Source organism: Electrophorus electricus, chromosome 22 (genome assembly GCF_013358815.1).
Source record: "Electrophorus electricus isolate fEleEle1 chromosome 22, fEleEle1.pri, whole genome shotgun sequence".
In the NCBI taxonomy this organism is placed as follows: domain Eukaryota; kingdom Metazoa; phylum Chordata; class Actinopteri; order Gymnotiformes; family Gymnotidae; genus Electrophorus; species Electrophorus electricus.
The window spans coordinates 6,698,887-6,721,506 of NC_049556.1; the positions used below are offsets into that span (position 1 = coordinate 6,698,887).

At 42.4% G+C, this 22,620-nt stretch overlaps 1 protein-coding gene across 4 annotated transcripts in view; it reads left to right on the plus strand.

The window, feature by feature from the left end:
• Positions 1 to 2,565: 2,565 nt before the first annotated feature.
• lrp1ab (low density lipoprotein receptor-related protein 1Ab) overlaps positions 2,566 to 22,620 on the plus strand; it is a 90,293-nt gene continuing 70,238 nt past the window's right edge. For 2 of the 4 annotated variants that reach the window (XM_035521171.1, XM_035521174.1), the window contains exons 1-2: positions 2,566 to 3,145; positions 14,655 to 14,777. In XM_035521171.1, coding sequence (XP_035377064.1) covers positions 3,049 to 3,145; positions 14,655 to 14,777 — 220 coding nt within the window. In that variant the 5' untranslated portion in view covers positions 2,566 to 3,048. The remainder of the gene's footprint in view (positions 3,146 to 14,654; positions 14,778 to 22,620) is intronic. The other 2 variants (XM_035521172.1, XM_035521173.1) reach the window with 2 other exon arrangements.

The following is a 22,620-nucleotide window of genomic DNA, read 5'->3' on the forward strand; positions in this document are numbered from 1 at the left end:
GTGAAGAGTCAGTTCTTGAAGTTGATGTGTTAGAAACAGAAAACTGAGTGACTGTGACAACAGCTACATGATAATCGGTGCTAGAGCTTCTCCAAAACAGCAGAAAATGTGTTGTGATTAACACCTACCAAAACAAAGACAACCGGTGAATCAGCAACAGGGTCATTTGTGCCCAAGGCTCACTGATGGGGAGCGAAGGTTAGTCTATATGGTCCCATCCCACAGAAGAGCTACTGTAGCACAAATTGCTGAAGACATAAATGCTGGCTATGACAGGTATCAGAACACACAGTGCATCAAAGCTTACTGTGTATGGGGATGCATAGCAACATACCGGTGTCCACACTGAGCTCTGTCTACTGCCAAAAGCACCTACAATGGCCACATGAGCATCAGTACTGGATCATGGAGAAATATTCTTTGATGTCCTTCTCTGATGAATCCCATTTTCTTTTACATCAGGTGGATGTTCAGATGTGTGTGTGTGTGTGTGTGTGTGTGTGTGTGTGTGTGTGTGTGTGTGTGTGTGACACTTGCCTGCGGAAGAGATCAGGATGCACAATGGAAAGAAGTCAAGCCAGCAGAAGCAGCGTGATGCTTTGGGCAATGTTCTGCTGGGACACCTTGGGTCCTGACATTATAGTGGATGTTACTTTGATACATACCACCTACCACCTAACATTTTTGCAGACTAATTCACCTCTTCATGGAAATGGTATTCCCTAATGACAGGAGCCTCTTTCAGCAGAATAATGCATCCTGCCACACTGCAAAGATTGTTCATGGATGGTATGAGGAACATGACAAATGGTTCAAGGTGTTGATATGGCCTCCAAATTCCCCAAATGTCTATCAGATCAAGCATCTATGGGATGTTCTGGAAATAAATTTCAGATCCATGGAGACTCTACCTTGCAACTTACAGGACTTACAGGCCAGATGCCACAAGACACCTTCTGGGTCTTCATGGGTTAGGACTGACAGTTTTACTGTTATGGCTGATTTGAGTATGTCCTCCTTAGCATACTGTTACACGTTTGGATGCTGCCATGTTTTGAAGTACCAAACTGAAATTGTGTAGCACAGTTTTGTGCAATGTATCTGTATAATTATGCAGCCATGGTGGGAGGGTGAAGTTTTGAAGATCACATCTCAGAGAAACCTTAAGTTCCCATACTTTCTTAATGGTGGTCTTAATGGTGAGTAGTTTTTTTTTTGTTTGTGTGCTCAGAGACTATTATTCTTGGGCTTTACTGTTGCTTTTTTATACATTTTCAGGTTGAGGGGTCAGGAAACAAATGATGATGCTGTTCCAAACACACCAAACACACCTCTACTACTACTGCCCTTTCAGTTTTTTATTCACGATACGTGATAAAAAAAAAGTTGTTTTCATAATTTTTCATTGTATTTGCTTACTACTGAAATGATGTCTCATTTCGAAGTCGCATCTCTATTATAGTTAATTTCAGCTGTAGTTTAATATTTTCTGTGTTCATTCATTTTATATACTGGAGATTGAAACGGTTTCCTTGCAACAGCGTCTTCAGTTGTCTGGCTTGAAGATTCTGCAACGATTACTTTTACCACTAGGGTGCAACATTTCATACACCTAAGAACAGGGACAAAAAGAATTTCACGACAGTAATGAGGATTCAGCGAATTTCAGTGGACTGTGGCTAATTTTGCACAGCAGGTTGTAATGTACAAATTAAACTTGTTTTAGATTTAAATTGTACTAGAAGTCACCAGAACCCAATAATCATAAGTAATTTTTCAGTCTTTATACACACACAAAACACAGGGAACCTTACGTCTCGGATAACTGAGTGAAAAACGATTTATCTAAAAGTGACGAGATGATGCTAACAAAAGGACCCAATAGGTCGCATTTTCCCCCCTGAAATGTAAGCGCATGAGTTTTTAAAAAATACACTGATTTTCTCTTAAAATGAATCAGAACAGTGTTAAACTAATCGAGTATAAAGGAATATTTTAAAGGATCTGTAAATTCCACAGTACTGAAATACATATCTAATACTTTTCAGTACTGCAGGAGATGAGCTCCGCACAATCGTGTCTCAGCCCATTATGTCTTAAGTGCGGAATTCATGAGAAATGTTTAAAACTTCATAAAATCTATGTGACATCTAGATATTATTTAGAACATTGTCTCTGCCGTAATCTGTATTATCCATAAACTGAATGTTTTAATTACGACATATAAATTACAGTATGTGCATTAAAGTCATGATGAATACAGCCCATTAAGAGATACAGCCTTACCCTTTACGGATAAAGGAGACTCATTATATTAAATCGCATTAAGAATTATATCAAAGAAATGAAGTATTTTTGAAGGCCACAGATTCCAAGAGCCAAAATGTCTGAACAGTAAAGACTATGCAGCAGTTTCCCTGTACTGAATGACAAAGTAGAATGTGATCTGGAATCTGTTGTACGCCTGCGCAAGAGGGAGAATGCCGCGTAGCTTTCACAGTTTGTCAGAACAGCCATTGAAATGAGTGACGTCATACCCCAGTCTGCTGTGGAGAGGCCCCATTCACGCGCTCCCAAATTATAACCACCAGCATCAGAGGCGGTGGGACAGGAGGGAACGGCGCTTTTTGTTTTTTCTTTTTTATTTTATGGGGACACTCATAATATCCCGCCGCATCTAAAGGCGAACAACCGCAAGGCAACGGTTTTAACATTGCATTTACCCCCTAAACGGTGCCGTTTAATTGCAAGTGATTGACCGATCTGTTTTCCGTTTGCATGCTGGTAAAGAGTAAGCAACATACATGACTGAGCCGTTTTACAACACATCGCCTTTCTGGGCTTAAGGAAGTCTTTTTGTTTCTTATCAAAGATTCTGTGTTATTTATACCTTGCCAGCACGGCTCCAGTTGCTAGCCATTTGGAGAGCGTGGTGAACGACTCAAGGAACAACAGACCGCCGAGCACAACTGAGGATTTGATGAGGCGTTTGAATCCGGGCTTGTAAATATACATTCTGCGCGAACGATCCAGATATTTCTGTTAACAATGACATCCTGCAAAGCAAACATGTTGTCTATCGGATTGCTCGCCCTTGGATGCTTCGTTACTGTGGAGGTTATAATTCCTATCGGACCCATTGAGGGTAAGAAAAATATTATTTATTGTAGTTTAAAAATGCATTTGTTTTGACTTTAGGACTTTCATCGTAAAAAGTTCTCAGTGGTGGCCTGGAATTATTGGTATCATTTCGTTCCGACCCTTTCGGAAAGCCACCTGGATGGCCTCGACACCTACAAATCAGATTGTCTTCAGGGAGGGATGACAGGCTATTTACTTAAATATAGCCGCCAAAAATGATCTGAAGACGTAGCTAAATACGATATGCTTTGCATAGCGGTTTTACGTAATGCTGTTACCATTCTGTAAGCATATTTGCGTTGCCTGCATTGTTACCTCCGCTGTTCCGGTTGTTTACAATGCAAAGCGTCTGGTTATTAATCATCTAACTACCGACTGAGTGAATCCTCGTAGATCTGAATGTCACAAAATTGTGATAATTAAAAGGAAACAATGAAGCGGAATCTGAGGCTTGGTTCTATAGAATTGCATAATTTATGCAACATCAGTCTGCTGCTGCTGCCTGTGAACAATGCTTCCTAGGCGGACACTTATTTAACAGTATATCGTGAGTGTATCATTTATTTTATCGATTAAACCTAACAAGTGTTACAGATTTATAGTATCAGCTGGGGCCTACTCGAATCACAGCCTTGCATTTAACCATAGTTTAATTCTCTTATTATGGACATGCTTCGAGCAGCCCGACAGTGTTTTGCCACATCCTTTGGCCATCACCATTGTGCAAGCTGAATGTTTTCTTGAAAATGTCATTTGTTGCGTAATACACACATTACCAGAACAGGACCACATATTTCCAAAGGATGATTCTTCCGAATCCACTATTTTGACAAAGGGAAACTTTTGTGAGCAGTTGAGTCAAACTGAAGGCCCTTAAAACCTGGTTCCAGGTCGTTACACTATGTGGAATTCAGCAATACAGATTTTGATATGTAGCCTATGTTGGTTGTCTAAAACCGTTTGTGCCCCATGATTTTCACTGAACCCAGAACAATAAAAATATATATTCCAGTTAAGGTTTGCAGTGAACTGGTAAAGAACTATGACCCATTTATGTACTGTAGTTTTCAAAAGTAAAATGACGCATCTGTTTGGCTCACATTAATATTTTAGAGCAGAAGACACAAGAAGGCGTTGCAGGGGCTCTGCTGCTGGGGCTCAGCTGGAGGAAAGTGAGCTCCAGTAGACCCCTCTGATGAAACACCCTGAATGTAGCTTTGCATTGTCTATATAAATTATGCTTCATGCTTTTTTCCTCCTTAAGTTTAGAATACTAGCCTACAAATGCCCATGTGTTTGAAATGATATACCTTTATTGTTTTCTGAAACATTCCAGTATAATATCAAAATACTGATGGTTTTATAAATTGTAATAAGATTCAGCGTTCAGTACTTCTTGAAGTCCTCAAAAGTAAAATGCCATGTCTGTTTGGCTCATATTACTCCACTTTTTATTTGTTTACTAACTTTGTTTTATTTAGATCTTTTTTTTTTTCAGGCATCCTTCACATGTTGGTCTCAGCTTTGAGTAAATGTACATTTCAGACAAAGTAATGGGATTTGTGTTTACTGCCTATACATATTTAACCAGGATGCTCTCATCTACACTGCTTGTTATTCAATCTTTGTTTCTTACTAAAGATAAAGAGACAAGCTCCTACCAAGAGCTGTGGTGTGGTTAAATAATTCAAGAAGGGTCTGTTAGTCCTTTAAAGTTGGCTGGAGGCCTAAACCCAACTCTGAGCAATTGAAAGGAGGCTCCAAGACTTCCTGTACCTTCACCAATTTCTTGTCTGAACAGGACCTAGTTCCATAGGGGTCAAAGGCCGTTTTAAATAGAATGGAAATAAACACCATTATCAGCGTAGGCTGGCTTGGAATGACTATATAAACCGGGCTATCAGGATGCTACAGTGAACAGGAACACTGTGATTATGCTCTTCGTTTATGAAGCTTTATGAATAGTGATACATTGCTGTCACATGAACCAAAAGTATATGAAAGAGTTTTGTGAACTGTAAAGAGCCCAGTTTTATTCTGGCCTCTGGCCCTGTTTCTGTTAGGAGAGGGTCAACTCAGTGCCCAAGTATGCCCACTTCACTTGCCGCCCTCTGGGGCATCTGGGTAGAAGACGGCCTGAGCGCTTTCTGCTCTGAACAACCCTCCTACAGCACCGGTATAGAGTCAGCCTCACCCTAGCTTTCCAAACAACTATGAACTTTACCTTCAATAATCTTAGTTTAGTCTTAGTTTAACATTGTGATGAATGACTGCTTTCACCTTTTGGGACACTTAAGTGACACTGTGCAATTTTATAGGTTGCAGTGCTTTTTGAGGGGAGACACCTTGTCCTGCTTAGCTGTTGATGCTTGGAGTTAGTAGAACTTAAGTGCTATATGTGGGGAGATGTTGCATCACAGTTAAAACTCCTGTGTTGCGACATGACACCCACCAGGGGTCAAGTGTACGCATTAGTATTTACCGTCATTTGGGCATCAGGACGGGCAAGCGGGGGGGGGGGGGGGGGGGGTGAAGGAGGGGCTTGCTTGAGAGAGACTGAAATGAATTGTGGAACGAGAGATCACATGGAAGCTGTTCTGAAGCTATGCCCTGGACATACTCGGTCTAATCTCACAAAACCCAACAGGTGGCTTCTTCTCTACAAAAGAGATTGCAGTAGAGGCAAACCTGTGCTGTAATCCATGGTACTCTGCTGTATTTTATTTGTTAGATTAGACATGTTGATACTAAAAGCTGATTCTTCCTGACCGTGTTCTGCCTCGTGGTCAGCCCAGTTTCCAAAAAGTATTTTACTGTTAAGACAGTAATAACAAGGGTGTTTGGGCATACTTATTCTCTTGCTGCAACACTTGCTGTCCAGTTCTTTATCCCAGTTGTAGATAGAGCAACAAGGCTGAAACTCCTCATTCTGACAAGTGGAACAGGAGGTCAAACCACAGGTCTGCCTCCTCAATGACACTTTAACCACAAATGGACAAAATCTTCCACAACTCAGATAACAATGATTTATAAAGAGTTTGTCATAGCCAACATGCAGCAATAGGTGATAAGGAAATGTTTTGTTAGGAGCCAGTATAATGCATCTTTTTTTTTCTCTGCATCTTTACCCAGAGAGTGATGGAGAACTCTGGGCTAGTGTGTAGATATGGTGTGGTAGACTAATTCATGTGGGGAACACAGTATTTCTTAGAGTTTGTTGACAATCTGGGATAATTCTAGGAATCTTTTATGAAATGCATTCTGTAATATTACGTTTCTGTTCAAGTTTTCCTTGAAATGCTCTAAGTATTCACAGTACTATAATTGTTTTTGTTGTTGGTTACTTGCTTACAATGAGTCACTTTCTTGCTCCACGAGCTCCATATAATACTGGCATGCAACTTTAATTGTCTTATATTCTCATACTGGTATCCGTTTGCTGTTAACATTTGGCTGATATTTAGTGCTGATTTGATGATGATGAGGATGATGATGATGATTCATATGATAACAATGATTTAATAAGTCCTCATTCCAGATGGGTCAGCAAAACTGCTAAACCACTAATTAAACCTGAGGCAAACTGCTGCAAAACTATTTGCTATATCCTTTATGTGCAGCCACATTTCTTTCAGCCACCCAATATTTGCTTAAAATACTAAATAATTTCTTTAAATGTAAATGGGTCTGAAATAACAGTATCAGCATCCATACTGATATGTCTGTATCAGCTATTTATAGCAGTGTCTTTCTGTTCTTCAGTTCTTTTTTTAATAGGGGGGTGCAGAGTTCTTTTTTTAATACTGTCAGTGCCTTGTTACTTTTTCATAGACGTGTATATGTGTGTTGGTTTTTCTTGACGCAACATCTTAGCTTCTACTTCTTTAAGATTACAGTTTTCATTAGTTCTTTCTCTGGGTGAGCCAGTAGGCTGGCGTCAGAGCGGAGGTAGCGGATTATTGTAAAGGGGTGCGAGTCTTATGGCACAGCTCTTCAGTTTGCGAGGGTGGGAACACCTGTGATGAAAGGATATTTGTTGATGGTAGTAGGCAGAGTGGTGTTGTAACTGGTGTTTTTTGCTTGCAGTATTAGTGTTTACTATTTAGAGCCAAGACCTGGGGGCAGCAGATTGCTGTGTGGTTTTGAACAGAGGAAGGTGGGTGTAGTTGATGTGCTTATAACAGCAGTCACGTAGGCCTCTTCTAATCATCTGAACAGACTGGTTCTCTGTTAAACTCTGCTTTTGTTTTTTTTTTGTTTTTAATTGTTATAAAAGTTTTGTCAGTACTATAAACTTCACTCTTCCCCTTTTACATGGATGACAAAGCTTGATTTTTTTTAAAGTTGCAGCCATTTGCCATGTTTGGTCTGCATCCTAAACTATAGTGAGTTTTTGTGACTTTAGTGCAGCTTTCTCTCTCACACCCACGACCCCCCACACACACTCCCTCACTCTGTTTGTTTCTCACACAGTGGAGTTTAATCTCTGCTAACATGTTTGATATCATGAGTACTGGGTCCCACTAGTGATGGAGTGGCCCAGGTTGTCCTGTAACCCTTCATCATGCTTTGATGACTTGCATGGCTGGCTTGTATTCAGGTTGCCCTTGTTAAACTGTCATTTCAGGCCAAAAAGATGGCCAGGGTAGGAGAGCAAGCAGCTGTGCCCTGGTTACCCTTCTTTGAGGAGTCGATTTGTGAGCAGCATGTTCATTTCTCTCTTCACAAACCATAAGATTATACCTCTATAAATAAGAATTATTGGAGGATTATGGGCATTTGAATTAGAGTAGTAAGAACAGACATTCAGATTGGCTATAAGGAAATATATTGTGGTGAAAACTAAATAGTCTCATTGCATAAGTCCAGCTGTTTTTTAAAGGGCAATGATAGAAAATCTAAACAGCAGAGAAACAACACTGGAGGATCACCAAATAAACTGCTCTCCAAGATGGGTGTGTATGCCTAGATGATTTTGAGACTTACGGACAGCTGAAGTTCAGTGCCATTTTGTTAATTGACACCATAAAGGCATGAATTGGATAATTGTTAGTATTGTGGTTTTGGGGGACTGCATAAAACCTTGCCCACACCCCCCACAGCTACTGCTGTAACATATTCAGCTCTGGCAAAATCTATAGCTCACTGTTGTTTTGAACACCTTGACAGTGAATCTCTGGAGCAGAAAATTTGTAATGTTGTGTGCTAATAAACAATTTGCAAACTCTCTCCAAGATTCTTTTCTAGCTGAAACAAATGCAAGAGTGGCAAAGCTGGTTCTTTTTTAATGTTTCAGACTGCATGATACCAATCCTGCCTGCATAGCATATTATAGAGTTTGGTAGCCTCCAAACAGATCTTGATTAAAGCTAATCAAGGGATTAGTCAGCATTATGCCCTGCAGAGCAAACGCTGTCAGAAGTGGAAGGTGTAGTCAGTGATTGCAGTTTAGCTGATTTATACACTCAGTGAAGAGAAAACGAGACCCCCCTGCTCAGTAGCGCATTGGTCTGCCTTTGACCTTGGTGACAGCTGACACACGTCATGGTGGTCACCCAACACAGGTCCTAACCATGCAGACATCTGTGCTTTGAGAAGCCACATAAGGTTAAAGGGCAGATGCGTGCTTTTGTGGATGCTCCATTTGAGTTTAAATGTGCTGGATAGTACTAAACTGTTTTAAGATTGCTGCCTTTGCAAAGCACAGCAACTCCCAAGTTCTTTGTGATACTCAGACCTGCCCTGCTGGAATCCATTACAGTGCTGTTTTCAAAATCATTACATCTTGCCATAAGCCCATTCTCAGTAATCTGTTCATGTGCAAATGTATGTAGAACGTTGCTGTTGCATGCATAGTTTATGTAGTTTCACATATGCAAATAGAAGGCCCATCATGAAAACAATCCAACTGGAAAATACAAGAGGACATTAAGAGAATAAATACATCCTCCCTCCTAGACAGACCTGCACAACAGTAAACGCATCTCCCCTGGTTTTGTTTGCAGTGTCGGGTCACCCGCAGGGGTCGGGTCAGCTGATGACAGCCCTCCTCGTCATGCCTGGGCCATTGTGTCAGCTTGCCTCTAACAGCTCGTGTTTGTTTGAAAGCTCATTTGTTTGGATAATGACAGTTGGAGTTTGGACCCAGAAAGGGTCCACCACATTGTGCATAAGCAGCAAACCATTTGATGCTGCTCTGAAACCAACCCCCCGCCCGCCATAAAGCATTCCCATATGTTTGTACACTGCTGTACCCTTATACACTCTTTCTTGCCTCACTGGTCATCTGCATGTATTTCCTTGTTAACGTGGACAATGAAACAACAAGATAAAACTGCACACTTTCCAGGAGAAACTCTGCTCATGTAACAGTTCTTACTTAATCTTTTTGCATGTGATCATTTTCACTGGTGTTTCCATCGCTGTCACTGATGTATTTGTAATGCTGAAACAAAGCTTTATAAATGGTCCACTTTTTCTTGACTCTTGTTCATACCTTTATTTTACTGCAGTCTGCCCCTTTTACCACAAGTACTACAGCCCTGGCTGATTACACACTTCTTTCTCTCTCTCTCTCTCTGTCTTACACTCTGTTGTTGCTTTCAGAGGCAAATTTCTCCTTTGGAATGACTTTGAGAGGGATGCAGAGAGATCGGTTTGAACATCGGTTTGAGCTGCATAATTACAACCGAGTTTTGTCTGGTGGTTGTCGGGTGACACGCTAGCGTGACAGATGGGCAGGGGAGGTCAGGAGAGGAAGAGGCCTTCTAGATGAGATATGGCTTCAGCTCTGCACCTCTCTCCCTTCCAACTACTGCTGCTGTGGAGCAGTTAAATCCACACAAGCATCAAGGCCTGGAACTTGGAGCCCAAGACCATTCCTTGGTCTTTACTAAGGGCTGAGATGGTATGCAGTAAGCTTGGTAGATGGTTCTAGAACTTACAGCATGTTTCTTGCTGTGCCTGTGGGCTTGGGAGCCATATTAATATACAGGCTGGTCTAAACAAGAGCTTGGATCAGTTTTCCGCTCAAATTCCACAGTAGGGTACAAAGGCTCGAGAAAGCCCAGAGCTCCACTTTATGAGCGTGTCTCCTCCAAGACAACCAAGCTGCAGATGAAATCAATTAGGAGGTGCTGGAATGTGCAGTGGAGGTCTGGAGTTGATTTGTAGCAACGTGGGGTGGTTGGGGGTTGGATTCCGAAAGTGGGTCACACTGGTCCCAGCTGGCCTAGCCATGTCCACTCCCCCAGCTTTCTTTCTGCAACCAGTGAGGAGAGGCATGTCAGAGACGGAGTTTCGTGGGGCTTGCTCATGAGATGAACCTGTGTTGCTGTGAATAACTTCTTGCCCCCATTATTTCCTCTCTGATCTCACGTTCATGTCGTTTGCTAAACTGTCCTGCAACTGCTCCTTTGAGCTTACTTTTCTTTGAATAAACATATTTTTTTGTCTGAGTAAAAATCCCCCCTGTTGTGTTATTCCATTGTAGGGTATTTCAGATGCAATGTTTCCTAGATGTAGACCAAGTCTGATTTTGGACTACATTGTTATTAGTGACTAAGTTTAGTATTGGTATGCTTAATCCTTGCATGGGAGCAAAACAGACTGTGCAGTTCATGTCATTATACTACACAACAGTGTTGAATCTTATTGTCATTCACCTGGGAGTCTCTTAATTCAAGTCAGTTCATGATTATTTTATAACATGTTTTTACTGTTATTTTAATTATGAGGGGGGAAATCAGCAATGGTAGAACTGCCAGATGACTTCCAGAATTGCAAAACCACTTTTTGGTTGTGTTGTGTAGTCTAGACGCTCCAGTCAAAGCAGCACTCTTGAAAGCGCTAGCTTTAGCGTTAAAGCGCTAGCTTTGTCTGCCACAACCCCTGATATTTCCAGCGTCTGCTTCCCTGACCCACTCCTAGCAGATGTGTGAAGTGGCTCCTGACGCTCAGGTATGCCTTAAACAAATATTGTGGCAAATTTCTACAGACCCTGCCCAAGGTTTATACTTTTCCTGCGCTGAGAGTCTCTGGTCCAGAGTTGCTGAACTCCTATTTAATACCCTCTCTGCACTCTGCTCAAGGAGGAAAACAATTATAAGTGATTAAGACTCATTTTAGACCCCTGATTATTGTGACTATTTTACTTATCTTAGTCTAATGATTATATAGACTTAAAGTAAGTCTGAGTGGGAATTAGTGTTTGTTTTGTGTATTTGCAAAATGGTGTCAGTACTGAAGAATAACTTATGTTACATCTTAATATCGGTCAGATTAGCCCTGGTGGATGTGTTTTTCTGTCTTGAGGAGAGTAACTGATGAGTGGGTTTTGCCCTATTTTCTGAGAATTTGTTTAATTAGAAACTGGCCTCATTCAGATGGCAGTCGTCCCAACACTTCGGGCAACATTCTGGAGATATGGCCCATAAATTAAGACATTAATATGACTCGTTGGCATGTCTAGAGATGGCACTTATTTATATTAAGCTCGTATATATGCTAGACGTTTTTTCTTTCGCTTTAATCAATTTTCGCAACTAGGAGCCCACGACTATAACTTCGAATGGGGTAGAATACTCTCAGCTGAGGAGGGAGGTTGTTTGTGGTTTTTTTGTTTTTGTCTTTGTTTTTTTAATCGCAGGACTGTGGCATTCCGAGTTCGTGCTGTGGGATGTTGAGGTGTCTCGGCAGCGCGGGGCTGCCGCCAGCTCGCCGCTATTGAAATGCTCCCGATGTTTGCTGCGAGTTGCAGTCCCAACGGGACGAATAAAGCCCTTCTTCAGTCTGCCCCCCCGCCCCCCCCCCCCGCGTCTGGGTCGCGCCGGGGAGATTAAGTGTCCCTGTTGATTTTGCACCTTTGGAAAAAATTTTCCCGCTGTCCTGGCTTCGGAAAACAACGTCGCGGGATCTGAATTTGATTTAGCCTGCAAAAGTTCGTGAATAAAACTGCCACCCGCGCTCCCAGCTCGCTACCAGCCGCCAGTTAGGACCGAATCGTCTCCGCTGTGCGATCGAGATGTGGAATGACGAGAAATACAGTGGTGTTTTATTTTAACTTTTATTTTTGTGCAGTAATCGGTTGTACCGCAACAACGCGAATCAGCCTAGTGTCAGCAAAGTAGCAAAAGCTCGCATTCGGCCGTTTAAGGCGGAGTCAGGTTCGGGTCCCCTCTCGTACAAAAGCATACCAATTGCACCTTCGGCTGATCTTTGTTAAATTTCAGTTAAGCAGCCTAGCTATATGATAAAATCTAAAATTAGGTTACATCGCTCGCATGCATCTCAAATACCTGAAACATTCGTCACATTTCGTGCGCTGTTGTGGCATAGGCAACTCAGACAGTGTGCGTGTGCGACTGACGACTTCCCCTACTAAATCACGCTGCTATATTTAATCATTTATGGCTTTCCCGTTTATGACCATGCCATTCTCCTTGCTGGTAAATGCATAACTGCGAAAAAGCCGACTATACATTTGCCTATCGGTGAAATATGCGATTGCATAAACATATAAAACACACAAACACAGTTTTCCCTTGAACTCAAACGTTTTAGACTTTCCCGATTAATTTAGAAAATGGAACGTTTCACTGGTATCTAAGTGGATATCTTTCTTAAAATCAGTGTTAATAGTATTGGCTATAGACGTTTGTTCAAAACGTCAAAAGATTAACGTAAAGTTCAAACTATCTTGTAACTTAGGAAAGCACGCCTGAAATGCACATGTTGGGCAATAAATCTGCTCTGAACACTAGCAACTTAAACCCTAATTCACGCATTCTACAACGCTGACATAAGTCCTCGTTTGGTATGGGGGTGGTAAACTACAGGTGATAAGACTGGTGAAACAGGGTTCTGTGTGACCCAGAGTGGACAGCAGCGGCATAGTGTCTGGCTGTGTGGGTGGCTCCTTCTCCAACTGCGCTTAGCTCTCCGTCCCATAATACTTGCTGTGTATGTGTGAGAGGCACAGACTGTGTGTGTGTGTGTGTGTGTGTGTGGTGGTGGTGGTGTGTGTGTTTTTTGCTCAATTAACATTGCCAGTTATGGCCAACTCCTGCTTCACCACACACCCTCTCCCGTTCTCTATGCTGTTTCAGGACTTGTAAAGATTTATGTTCACTTTCTACTTGCTTCCAGTTTAAGCCCTCTCCTGTAGCTGAAGAGGCTTTGAAGAACAAATCAGCTTGTACAAGAGAAAAGCCTTTTTGATTATTACATTTATTTAAAAATGGACACAATGCAAAATGTTTGTTTTTCTAAATTGAGTTCCTTATTCCTATGCCAAACGAGCATGTTCTTCAGGCACTTTAACAAGCTTCATCTGCCTAGAATACAGGCAGATAGTCTCAGGACTGTGACAGTTCTTCTTGAGCAGTAATGTCCTCATCCATTTTAGCCTGTGGCACTTTGTCCCCATAGCACAAGACAGAGAAGTGTGCATATACATCCAAATACATTTTGCGCTCTCTCTCTGCCTCATTTATTCATATGTACAGTTTGTGTGTGTGTGAGAGAGAGAAAGAAAAGGTGCAATGCCTACTTATTGTTGGTGTTTCTTTACCGAAGGCCCATGCAGTGCTAACCCAGTGCTGGTGTCTTCAGTATAGAGACACATGGAAGACAGGAGCATTTTGCACCATTAAATGTTCTTTGGGTGTTGGAACTGAGGGGACACCTTAGCGCCTGTACCAGGGGGACACCTCAGCTCCTGTACCGGGGGCAAGTGGGTTAATGTTTTTGGAATCAGCTTTTTGAAAGTCTTCCAGCTCCGTTTGGGTATAAAACGCTTTTTGAAATTGAGCTGACCTGCTTGCGTTCCTGTGTTACATATCCTGCACCCATTAGTAGGCAGAGTGTTAAGCCATACACTGCCTGTAGGCAAAACGTATCTGTTCTTCTTGTAACTGATTCATTCCATTTGCAATACAGGTTCAGATGTTTCAGTTGTTTGAGTAGGGGCTTGACTGACATAATAGTTTCCCTAAGCATCCCAAAAATATTTGGGGGGAAAATTCCAGATTATTGGTGACTCTTGCATTATGACACCCAAGGGGCTAAAAAAACCTAGGCAATTTACAGACCTGGAAAAGTATCAGAATTAATCTAATGCCTTGGGAAAAGTGTGGCATTAAAGGACTACATATTCCAAAAAAAAGGTTTTATATCTGCTGTGAGGGGGAAAATTGTCTATAAATCTCTTTTTTTTTCTTTTCTTTTTTTCCTGTGTTCTAATGGTGTGTCGATAATGCATGTCCCACTTCATCTTCTCCTTCTCTATGGCACTAACTAATGACCTACATAAACAGAACGAAAACCAAACAGAATAGCTGGGAAGTATGAAGGGAAATCTGGGGAAAAAAAGTGTTGAAAAGTCTGGAATATCTCCAAAAGGAAAGAGCAAGAACTATGAGTATGAATTAGTTCCTAAGAACCTGTTAGGTTTAACAGAGATGGTTTTTATTCACACGACTGTACCTCATGATGTGCTGTGTGATCTGTTTCAGCTCCAAAGACCTGCAGCCCCAAGCAGTTTGTGTGTAAAGACCAGGTGACGTGCATCTCTAAAGGTTGGCGCTGCGATGGAGAGAAGGACTGCCCCGATGGCTCCGACGAGGCATCTGAAATCTGTGAGTAGACCACCCAGCCGGTCTAGATGATTGGTATAGTACCATGGTCTCCTTTCTACAAAGCAGCCCAAGCTCATCTATAGACTAGTTATCTAACTCATTGAGTGAAGCGTTCAACTGGCATTGTTTAGGAGAGAATTAGTCACATCGTCCTATTGTTGCGTGCCTGCGCGCACATGCGTGAATGCCGTGAGATCTCAAAGACTGTCCATACTGAGGTGTGGCAGTGATTTTATGGTTTTATTCATTCTGGCTTTCCAGGTTGTACATTGTGTAAAGCGTCTTTATTGGTAAAGCATTTTTGGCATCTTTACCAGTGGCGTGGCCAAACAATGATTGTTCTTATGCCAGGCTCCTAACTGTATGGTAGAAGTCATAGCTGTTGTGGGTGGACCTGCATCAACTGTGGGAGAGTGATTCATTATTATTGTGTAAGGTGCTAGAGTAGCCTCTCTTTCCTGTATCAGAAACTTGAGCCCAAACAGAAGCACTCTCGCCACCAAATAAAAACAACTGCAGAACACCGAGGACAGACTTCCTTTCCACATCAGTCTGTGCTCGTGTGTATGTATGATTTCAATACAGCAAAGTATCATCATATGAGAGGCATTTTGTTGTGAGTTGGCAAGTACTTTGTGGGTTGCAGTTTGCACTTTGTTTGACCTGTTTTTCCTTTAGTTACTGAACTGAATTTCCATTTTTGGAGTGATTTTCTTAAAGAAACACAAAACGTAACCCATATTTCTTGCCCTGTCCTTATGTCGACCCTTGGATAAGAAATGCCAATATTTTAGTGTATATTATATGTTTCATGAAGGACTAAATGAACCTCTCATTCACCCAGTATTATTTAATGTCTCCTTGCTGGCCTCTGAGGGATCAAAAGAGTGAGGCTCCCTGAAGTGAAGCCTTGCTCTCTAACCTGCCCCATGGCCATCAGAGGCAGGCTCTAATGCCACTGCCATGCTTTTTAACACAGTTTCCACACACACACAATAGGCCTTTTCATCAGTCCAGGGCTCTGCCTCCTTAATTTCTATCTAGATCTGTTCTTCCCAATTACACTCATTAGCTTGCCCATCCTTTTTGTTTCCACCACTTTCCCTGACTCAGAATTAAAGGGCAAGACTATGCCAGCTCTCTTCATTGAAAAGGAGTTCATTTAAGTGAGCATTAATGGCACATCTAATGCACATTTTAAGCTCAAACACAATATTCTTATTCATGACACTGACTAGGTGCTACCTGCAATAGTGTTAGCTGGATATATCAGAATGCCACAGGTGTGCAAAACCATTACTGGTTTTGATCTTTACAGTAATAACAAGACAGAACCTAAAAATCCTAGTTAGGTCCTGCTGTTTAATAGAATGTTTGCTAGTACTGACAAAGCATAATCAGTTTAGCAGTATCAGTTTCTCCTTTTTAGTATCAGTTTATGTCCTGCAAAATTGTGCAGATATTTTATTAATGCTTTGTTCTGTTAAATGTTGAAAGAAATTGCTAGAATTAGAAGCAGTAATGAACCTGCACCTCTCACATGGATTTTTTAAAAGTGGCAGTAGCAAGAAAAACTGAAGAGGGTTTATTGGTTTGATCCCCCTCCTTGGTCTTACAAGTTAAAGTTAATTATTAACCAGCCGTACCATCATGCCATGTGATTTCTTTCTTTCTCTCTCGGTGTAAATTGGATTTCAAGAGGGTTGGCCACTCCTTCAGCCCTACAAGGCTGTTGTTTATATCTTTAAGTAGGTCAATATATCATTAGAGAAAGGGTGCTCAGTCCAGAGAATTGAAATGGGGAGGGTTTCTCTCTCTCTTGTTCGCTCGCTGAGCAATGAAGCCAAGAAAAAAAAGGAGTTCTATAGAAATTGAGTATTTATAGGTTTCTCATGCTGTGCATGTGTATGCTGGCCTTTCTGAGTAAGGAACAGCCATTAGGAACCTTGGTGAGCCTCACCTGCCTGTATTATTCTGCCATGGGTTTTAATTGCATGGCTGTTCATAGATGCCTTATCTAAGCTGCAATTATCATCCCACCCTACCTTAAATCAGGTAAAAAACCCAGGGCCTGTCCAGATTTATCTAACCCATAATGTTTTTAAACTGTAGGCTAGCTCTACTGGTTAGTTGAAGAGGGAACTGGACAGTTTCATAGAGTTTAAAATAATAATTCAGTCTTCTACTCTTGCTGACACACCTCTGTCTTACTTTTTTCATTGTCTTCCTTCCTCTTAAAGCAACCTAGATTTGTGTCATGCTTGACTTAAGTATTTACCTCCAGAATAGATGGGCTGCATGAATCTTCTGAGACACACTGTAAACAAGGCTTTATGAACCCTCTAATTAACTTCCTTTATGTGTCTGGGTGCTTGTACGTTTAGATTGTTGGCCCACTGCAAAGACATCCTCACATACAAAAATGCTAAGGTTGTAAATAGCCTGGCTCCAACCCAGCAGCACCGTGTCGGCTCTGAGACGGTCTCCACCCAAGCCTCTGACTCTTGATCAGAAAGGCCCACCTAGTATGTCAACACAAGGTCAGCCCCCCCCACAAAGAGCAGTGAGCATGTTTGCAGTAACTGGGCTGATTTGGCTGTCTCACTTGGCTGTGTCTTAGGGGTCTCGGGGAGCCGCTTTAACTGGTAGCGTCAGCAGCATTTAAAACCTGGGAAAAGTGTGCTAAGGGTCTCGGGGCCCCCACTGTATCCAGCTGTGGCCTGTGAACTCCCTGCCACCCCCTTCCCCCAAAAGAAAAAATCTCTTGCACACTTGCGTGTAGCTTTAGGCACATGTTTTAGATCATAATCTTGGCCTTTGTCCTTTCTGCATAGTGTTAAGTACTGGTTGGCTCTGACACAGCCAGGTTTCCTTGGATTTTCTTGGATAAAAAGCCTGTATACCATTTAGACAAGGATTTCATTAATGAAGACCAGGCAACACCCACTAAAACCCAACCCATATGGGTCTGACTGCTTTTCTCACAGTTCACCAGCAATGTATGATCGTGTCCATTATATCCTTCAGGCAGCAGCTACTAAATCTGCTCGGAGTGAAAACATGGCAAAGCTTGGGCCACATGCATTCGAGTGTATGCAAATGACCTCTCTTTGCATTCAGATGCACTTCGACTGAAAGGCTGGCTGAGGGAGGAGGCAGTTAAAATGACTGATTATCCTGGAGCCATTTACACTTGTGTGAGCCATGCCTGGCTAACAGCGGCTTGAGAGACGTAGGTCACAGGAATGTTTGTACAGTTCACGTACCGCAGGCTTACAGACAGGCCAAGACAGTGTAGTTGATGCACTTTGCTGAGATTCACAATGAATCTGGCCTTACTGGACTGGCAATCTCTGGTTGAAGAACATGCACGTGCATGCATGTGCACACACACACACACAGAGACAGACGCACAGTACTAAATGGCGTTGTGATGATCTGTGGTTTGAGACTGTAAGCAGATGTTTGAATTGAGATCTGAAGATATGACATTGGTGAAACACACACACAAACAAACACGAGCTCCTCTGCTGTTGTCCCTGTGCCCTGTCAGCCCCTACATAATCTCCTTCAACAGGGAGTTCAAGAAGTTTGGAATATATTTGCATGTAAGTATACACTTAGCCAGGTATTTGATCGCTTATTTGAAATTTTTTGAAAGTACTGGACTCTGAGCCTGAAGTACATGTTCAGGCCTTGGTGGCATAAGACATTACACCAATCAGGATTCAGGGTGCGTGCAGGGAGCAGCACTCTCTGCTGTATCGTGTCTCACCAACTCGCCCTTTCCCACGGTACCCGGGCGCTACTCCCCCACTCCCTGCCGTCACCTCTCTACCTCTGTCACTCACTCTTACCTCAGGTCCGTGAGCTGCCTCTCTTATTCTGCTTGACAAAGCTACGTGCAACATTGACATTTTTCCTTTTAAAAGTAACATTTCCCTGTTGGTGCTTTTCCTCATCGTGTGCTATTATTGTTGATTTGTGGGGACCCTTTTCTGGTTGGCAGTTAGAAGGTAGATATTAAATTAAATATTGATACTTTATTATTGTAATATTCGGTGAGCAGTACAGCCTCATCTTTTGGGTGACTTGCTTTTATAAATGCTCTTAATGATGGTGCTAGTCTGATATTGCTCAAAGATTCCTCTGGAGAATTGAGTGTTTTCCACAAAATAACCGCTGAAATATACTTTTCTCTCCCTATAGGTACGACCTGATTCATTTAATCGTTATGGTTTGAGGTGTGGTAGCTATTATAGTGTGTATTGCTGGTGACTCAATATTGGAACACCTTTATTAGACAAGCAGTGTATTGTTAGGCCGACTGGATTTGTCATCTGGGTTTTTTGTTTTTTGTTTGTTTTTGCCAATATAGGCAGCAGACACAAAGGACAGATGATGTCAATGTGCCAAACATGATCTTGATGACACATTACACACGTGATGTTAGCGCCATCTACATATTAGTTGGGTGTTGCTGTAAATTACAGTGATTTTATAAAAATTAAACAGGCATTTACTTTTAAACAAAGCCATAGACACTGAACGTTTATTAACAGCAAAAGCACTCAGCGCCATTCAGTAAATGTAAAAAAAACCAACTATTATTTTCTTAAACTGTTTTTGTTTTCAACGCGTCAACTCAGGATAAACCTATTCATGAGTCTCTGATGAGATCAGTAGGGCTGTGGTGCTGTGGACTAACTTAATTTTCCCCCTCAGTTGCTTAGTTCAGCTACTGTTGCTACTATTGTATAAATAAAAGTGCAACTGTCTTTGGTTTATTGTTTTATCTAATGGTTTATTGTTCTATGGTTTATCTAATGGTTTATGCCTATTACAGGGATCCGCTCTACTGTCTGGCTTGTCACTCGAGGTTAGCACCCTCATCAGATTCTTGAAATCGGTTAGGGTTGGTGTTTGTCGCTTATCATGAAGGTGATCCACTGGGAGAATGTTGCACTGGGAAATCATTCTTTGTTTTCTTTGGGATGTCTTCAGCACAACTGCTTCCAGTGCATTAAAACTAGTCTCCAGCGGTAACTCCCATCTTGCATTCATCATTTTCTTTTGATGTTGCCTTCCGGTAGATTACAGGTTGGTCTGAGGGCAGTGGGTTAATTCCCATGTAATCACCAACATTTGTTAGACTGCTCAAAGTCAGCAGGGTACATATAGGCAGAGGGACCATGCAGCTGCTTGTGGGTGGAGCTAGATCAGATCATTTAGAGGCTGTTTTGCATATGGCTGTGCTCACCACTGTGGTGTGAGTCATCCTCATTCTGCAGGTTAGAGCACCCCACAGTGGAGTGGAACTAATGCGTGAGTGGGGGATAGATAGGAGGACCCTGAAACACATGCATTCACAAAAGCTCATCAGGGAAGCCAAAAGGAAAGTCATTATATAACTGTTGTTGTGGGGGAGAAGCATTTGAAGCCCAGGGTGTGCAGGGGTACACAACCGCTCATGATTCACACTCTTGCAGTCAGACTCACTCTCTTCTCCTCTATGGGTCAGATGCTTGGTCTGATCATTTTGGCCCCGGTGTAGTCATGCTGCCCCTAATCTCCCAGCCAGTTCCTTTCTGCTTCCCAGAGCAGGCTCTGCCCTTCCTCAGTCCAGACTCTCCAGGCAAACTCTGATGGTGAGAAACCACGGTCAGTGCCCAGCCTGCTTGTACTCCTACAAACAGGAATGACGCAAAACAGAAATTGACCACGTCATCAGCCCCACCACCAGTGTCAGCCGATCGCTCAGTACATCACTGGAACGCAATTGGCTCCTTTTTGATTGGTAATAAGTCTCGGGGAAACATTTCCCCTCGTGACCCTCTCTGCTCACGTCGTTCCTCCACTTTTAGTCTTTGTCTCGGTGACCTACCTCAACCCGAATGGTTGCGAGTTTCAAATGGACTCGAATTCCGAATCCACGAGTATGCTTGCCTGTGAATTAACTTGGCCGTGGCCGCCTGTCCAGGCGCACAGTGCTGATCGTTCAGGACCTGGTTGAGACCTAAACAAGCGGCAGCGTAGAAGCTCACGTTACGTTTTGGCTTCAAACCCACTAATCTGCTTGATCCTAAATCCTTCTAATGTTTTGTTAAATGAAGGATTGCCTTACTTAGTTATTATAGAGGGTGCTCCCTCACTGTTATTTTGAGTTATTGCAGTGTGTTGAATCTCCCCCCTTTTTATTTATTTTTTTTAAATGCACATCCTGTGTTTCTTATTCTTGTGTTTTTCCCTGTGGTTACAGCCTAGTCCGAGGGAAGGGCCCAGAGACACACAACCAATGTCCTACGTTATAGAATGGCAATTAAAAGAAAGGATTGTGTTTGCATGTGAACAAATATGCAGTCTCTCCCTTCTCTCTCCCTTCCACTCTGTCCTTTTGCTGGTGTGTGTGTGTAAGTGAAGGTGTTTGTAAAGGCTCAGGAAGGAAGCACTCAGTGGTGGTGTGAGTTTGCTGCTGTTAACACACAGCCAACGACTTCCTCCTCCCGTCTGCTGGATCAGGGGCAACTGCCCTCCGTTCTTTTTTACTTGGTCTCTCTCACTCAGTCACTCACTCACCACACACTTTCTACCTGGTTTGCAATATTGTACTTTGCCCTGCAGATTTGTTCTGCTTTTGCATTGGTTCTCTAGTTGTTTTTTTAATTTCTCTTATTTCTCTGACACTGCTTATTCTCTTGCAGTCTGAGACTCTCTAGCCGCAGAAGTCCGACAATGTTCAGCGGGGGGTGGGGGGTGGGGGTTGTTGTGCATATTGGATCTGGTCTGTGATTTCCCTGTCTCTCTGCCAGTAGTGACAGACAGACCCCCAACTCCACAGAGGTGGGGAAGGGAAACCATACTACACTCGGAGAATTGGTCCTGCATACAAATTCCTCCACTCTGCACAAGGAGAACGCAAATTATGTCTGGGTGCCATTAAGAACAATGCCTCTGTAACTTGAAGTTGTATATGCTTCCCTCCTATATAAACTCTGCGTTTGTACTTGTTCCCTGAGGTTACATATGCTATTGTAAATGCTTAAATAAAACGTATATGCTATGGCTAGAGGCGGTTCAGATATTGTCCATGCACTCTCTGTATATAAGTATCTCCATGTGCACATCCCTAAGTAAAGCTAGTTAGATGCTGTATAATCAGGTATTGTATCATTATAGTATAGTATATTCTGGATAGTCCAGTTTAGTCTGCACTATAGTCAGGTATGGTCTGGACTACTGGTCTGAGATGGAGTCCTCCCTCAATTAAGCAAAGAGGCTTGGCTCCGTTGGCTCAGCTGCCTGTTCTAAGAGGGGAAAGCACTTGAGCATGAATGCAGCCCAGGGTCCTGACATCATTTTACCCACTTCAAGATCCATTTTCCTTGCTGCAACAACGTCCAAGGCTGTTTACAGTAGAGCATGTGGAATTGTCAAGTAATATGATGTAACCGGTTATCTGAAATCAAAACTGTATTTGGTCACCTTAAAGAAATGTCTCCAGATTTGTATTGAGCTGTGAAAGCTCAAAAACATCAGTTACCCCATTCTGTGTCTCACACTCAAACGTTCCTGAAGCTAAAGAGCTCGAGCCTGTTGTAGGACAAGCTCTACTGCATGCTAAAGGCTCTCCAGGTCTAAGACCCTGCTGAACTTAAACCTGCAACCCCTACAGCACACGCACACGCGCCCCTCGTACCCTACAGCCTGTTCTTCCTGTGCAGATGCTTCCTTCACCCCTTTCTTGCGTTTTTCTTAAATAGGTTAGCAGCTGTTATTGTGAGAGAGAGAGGCACAGAGCGAGAGAGGCACAGAGCGAGAGAGGCACAGAGCGAGAGAGGCACAG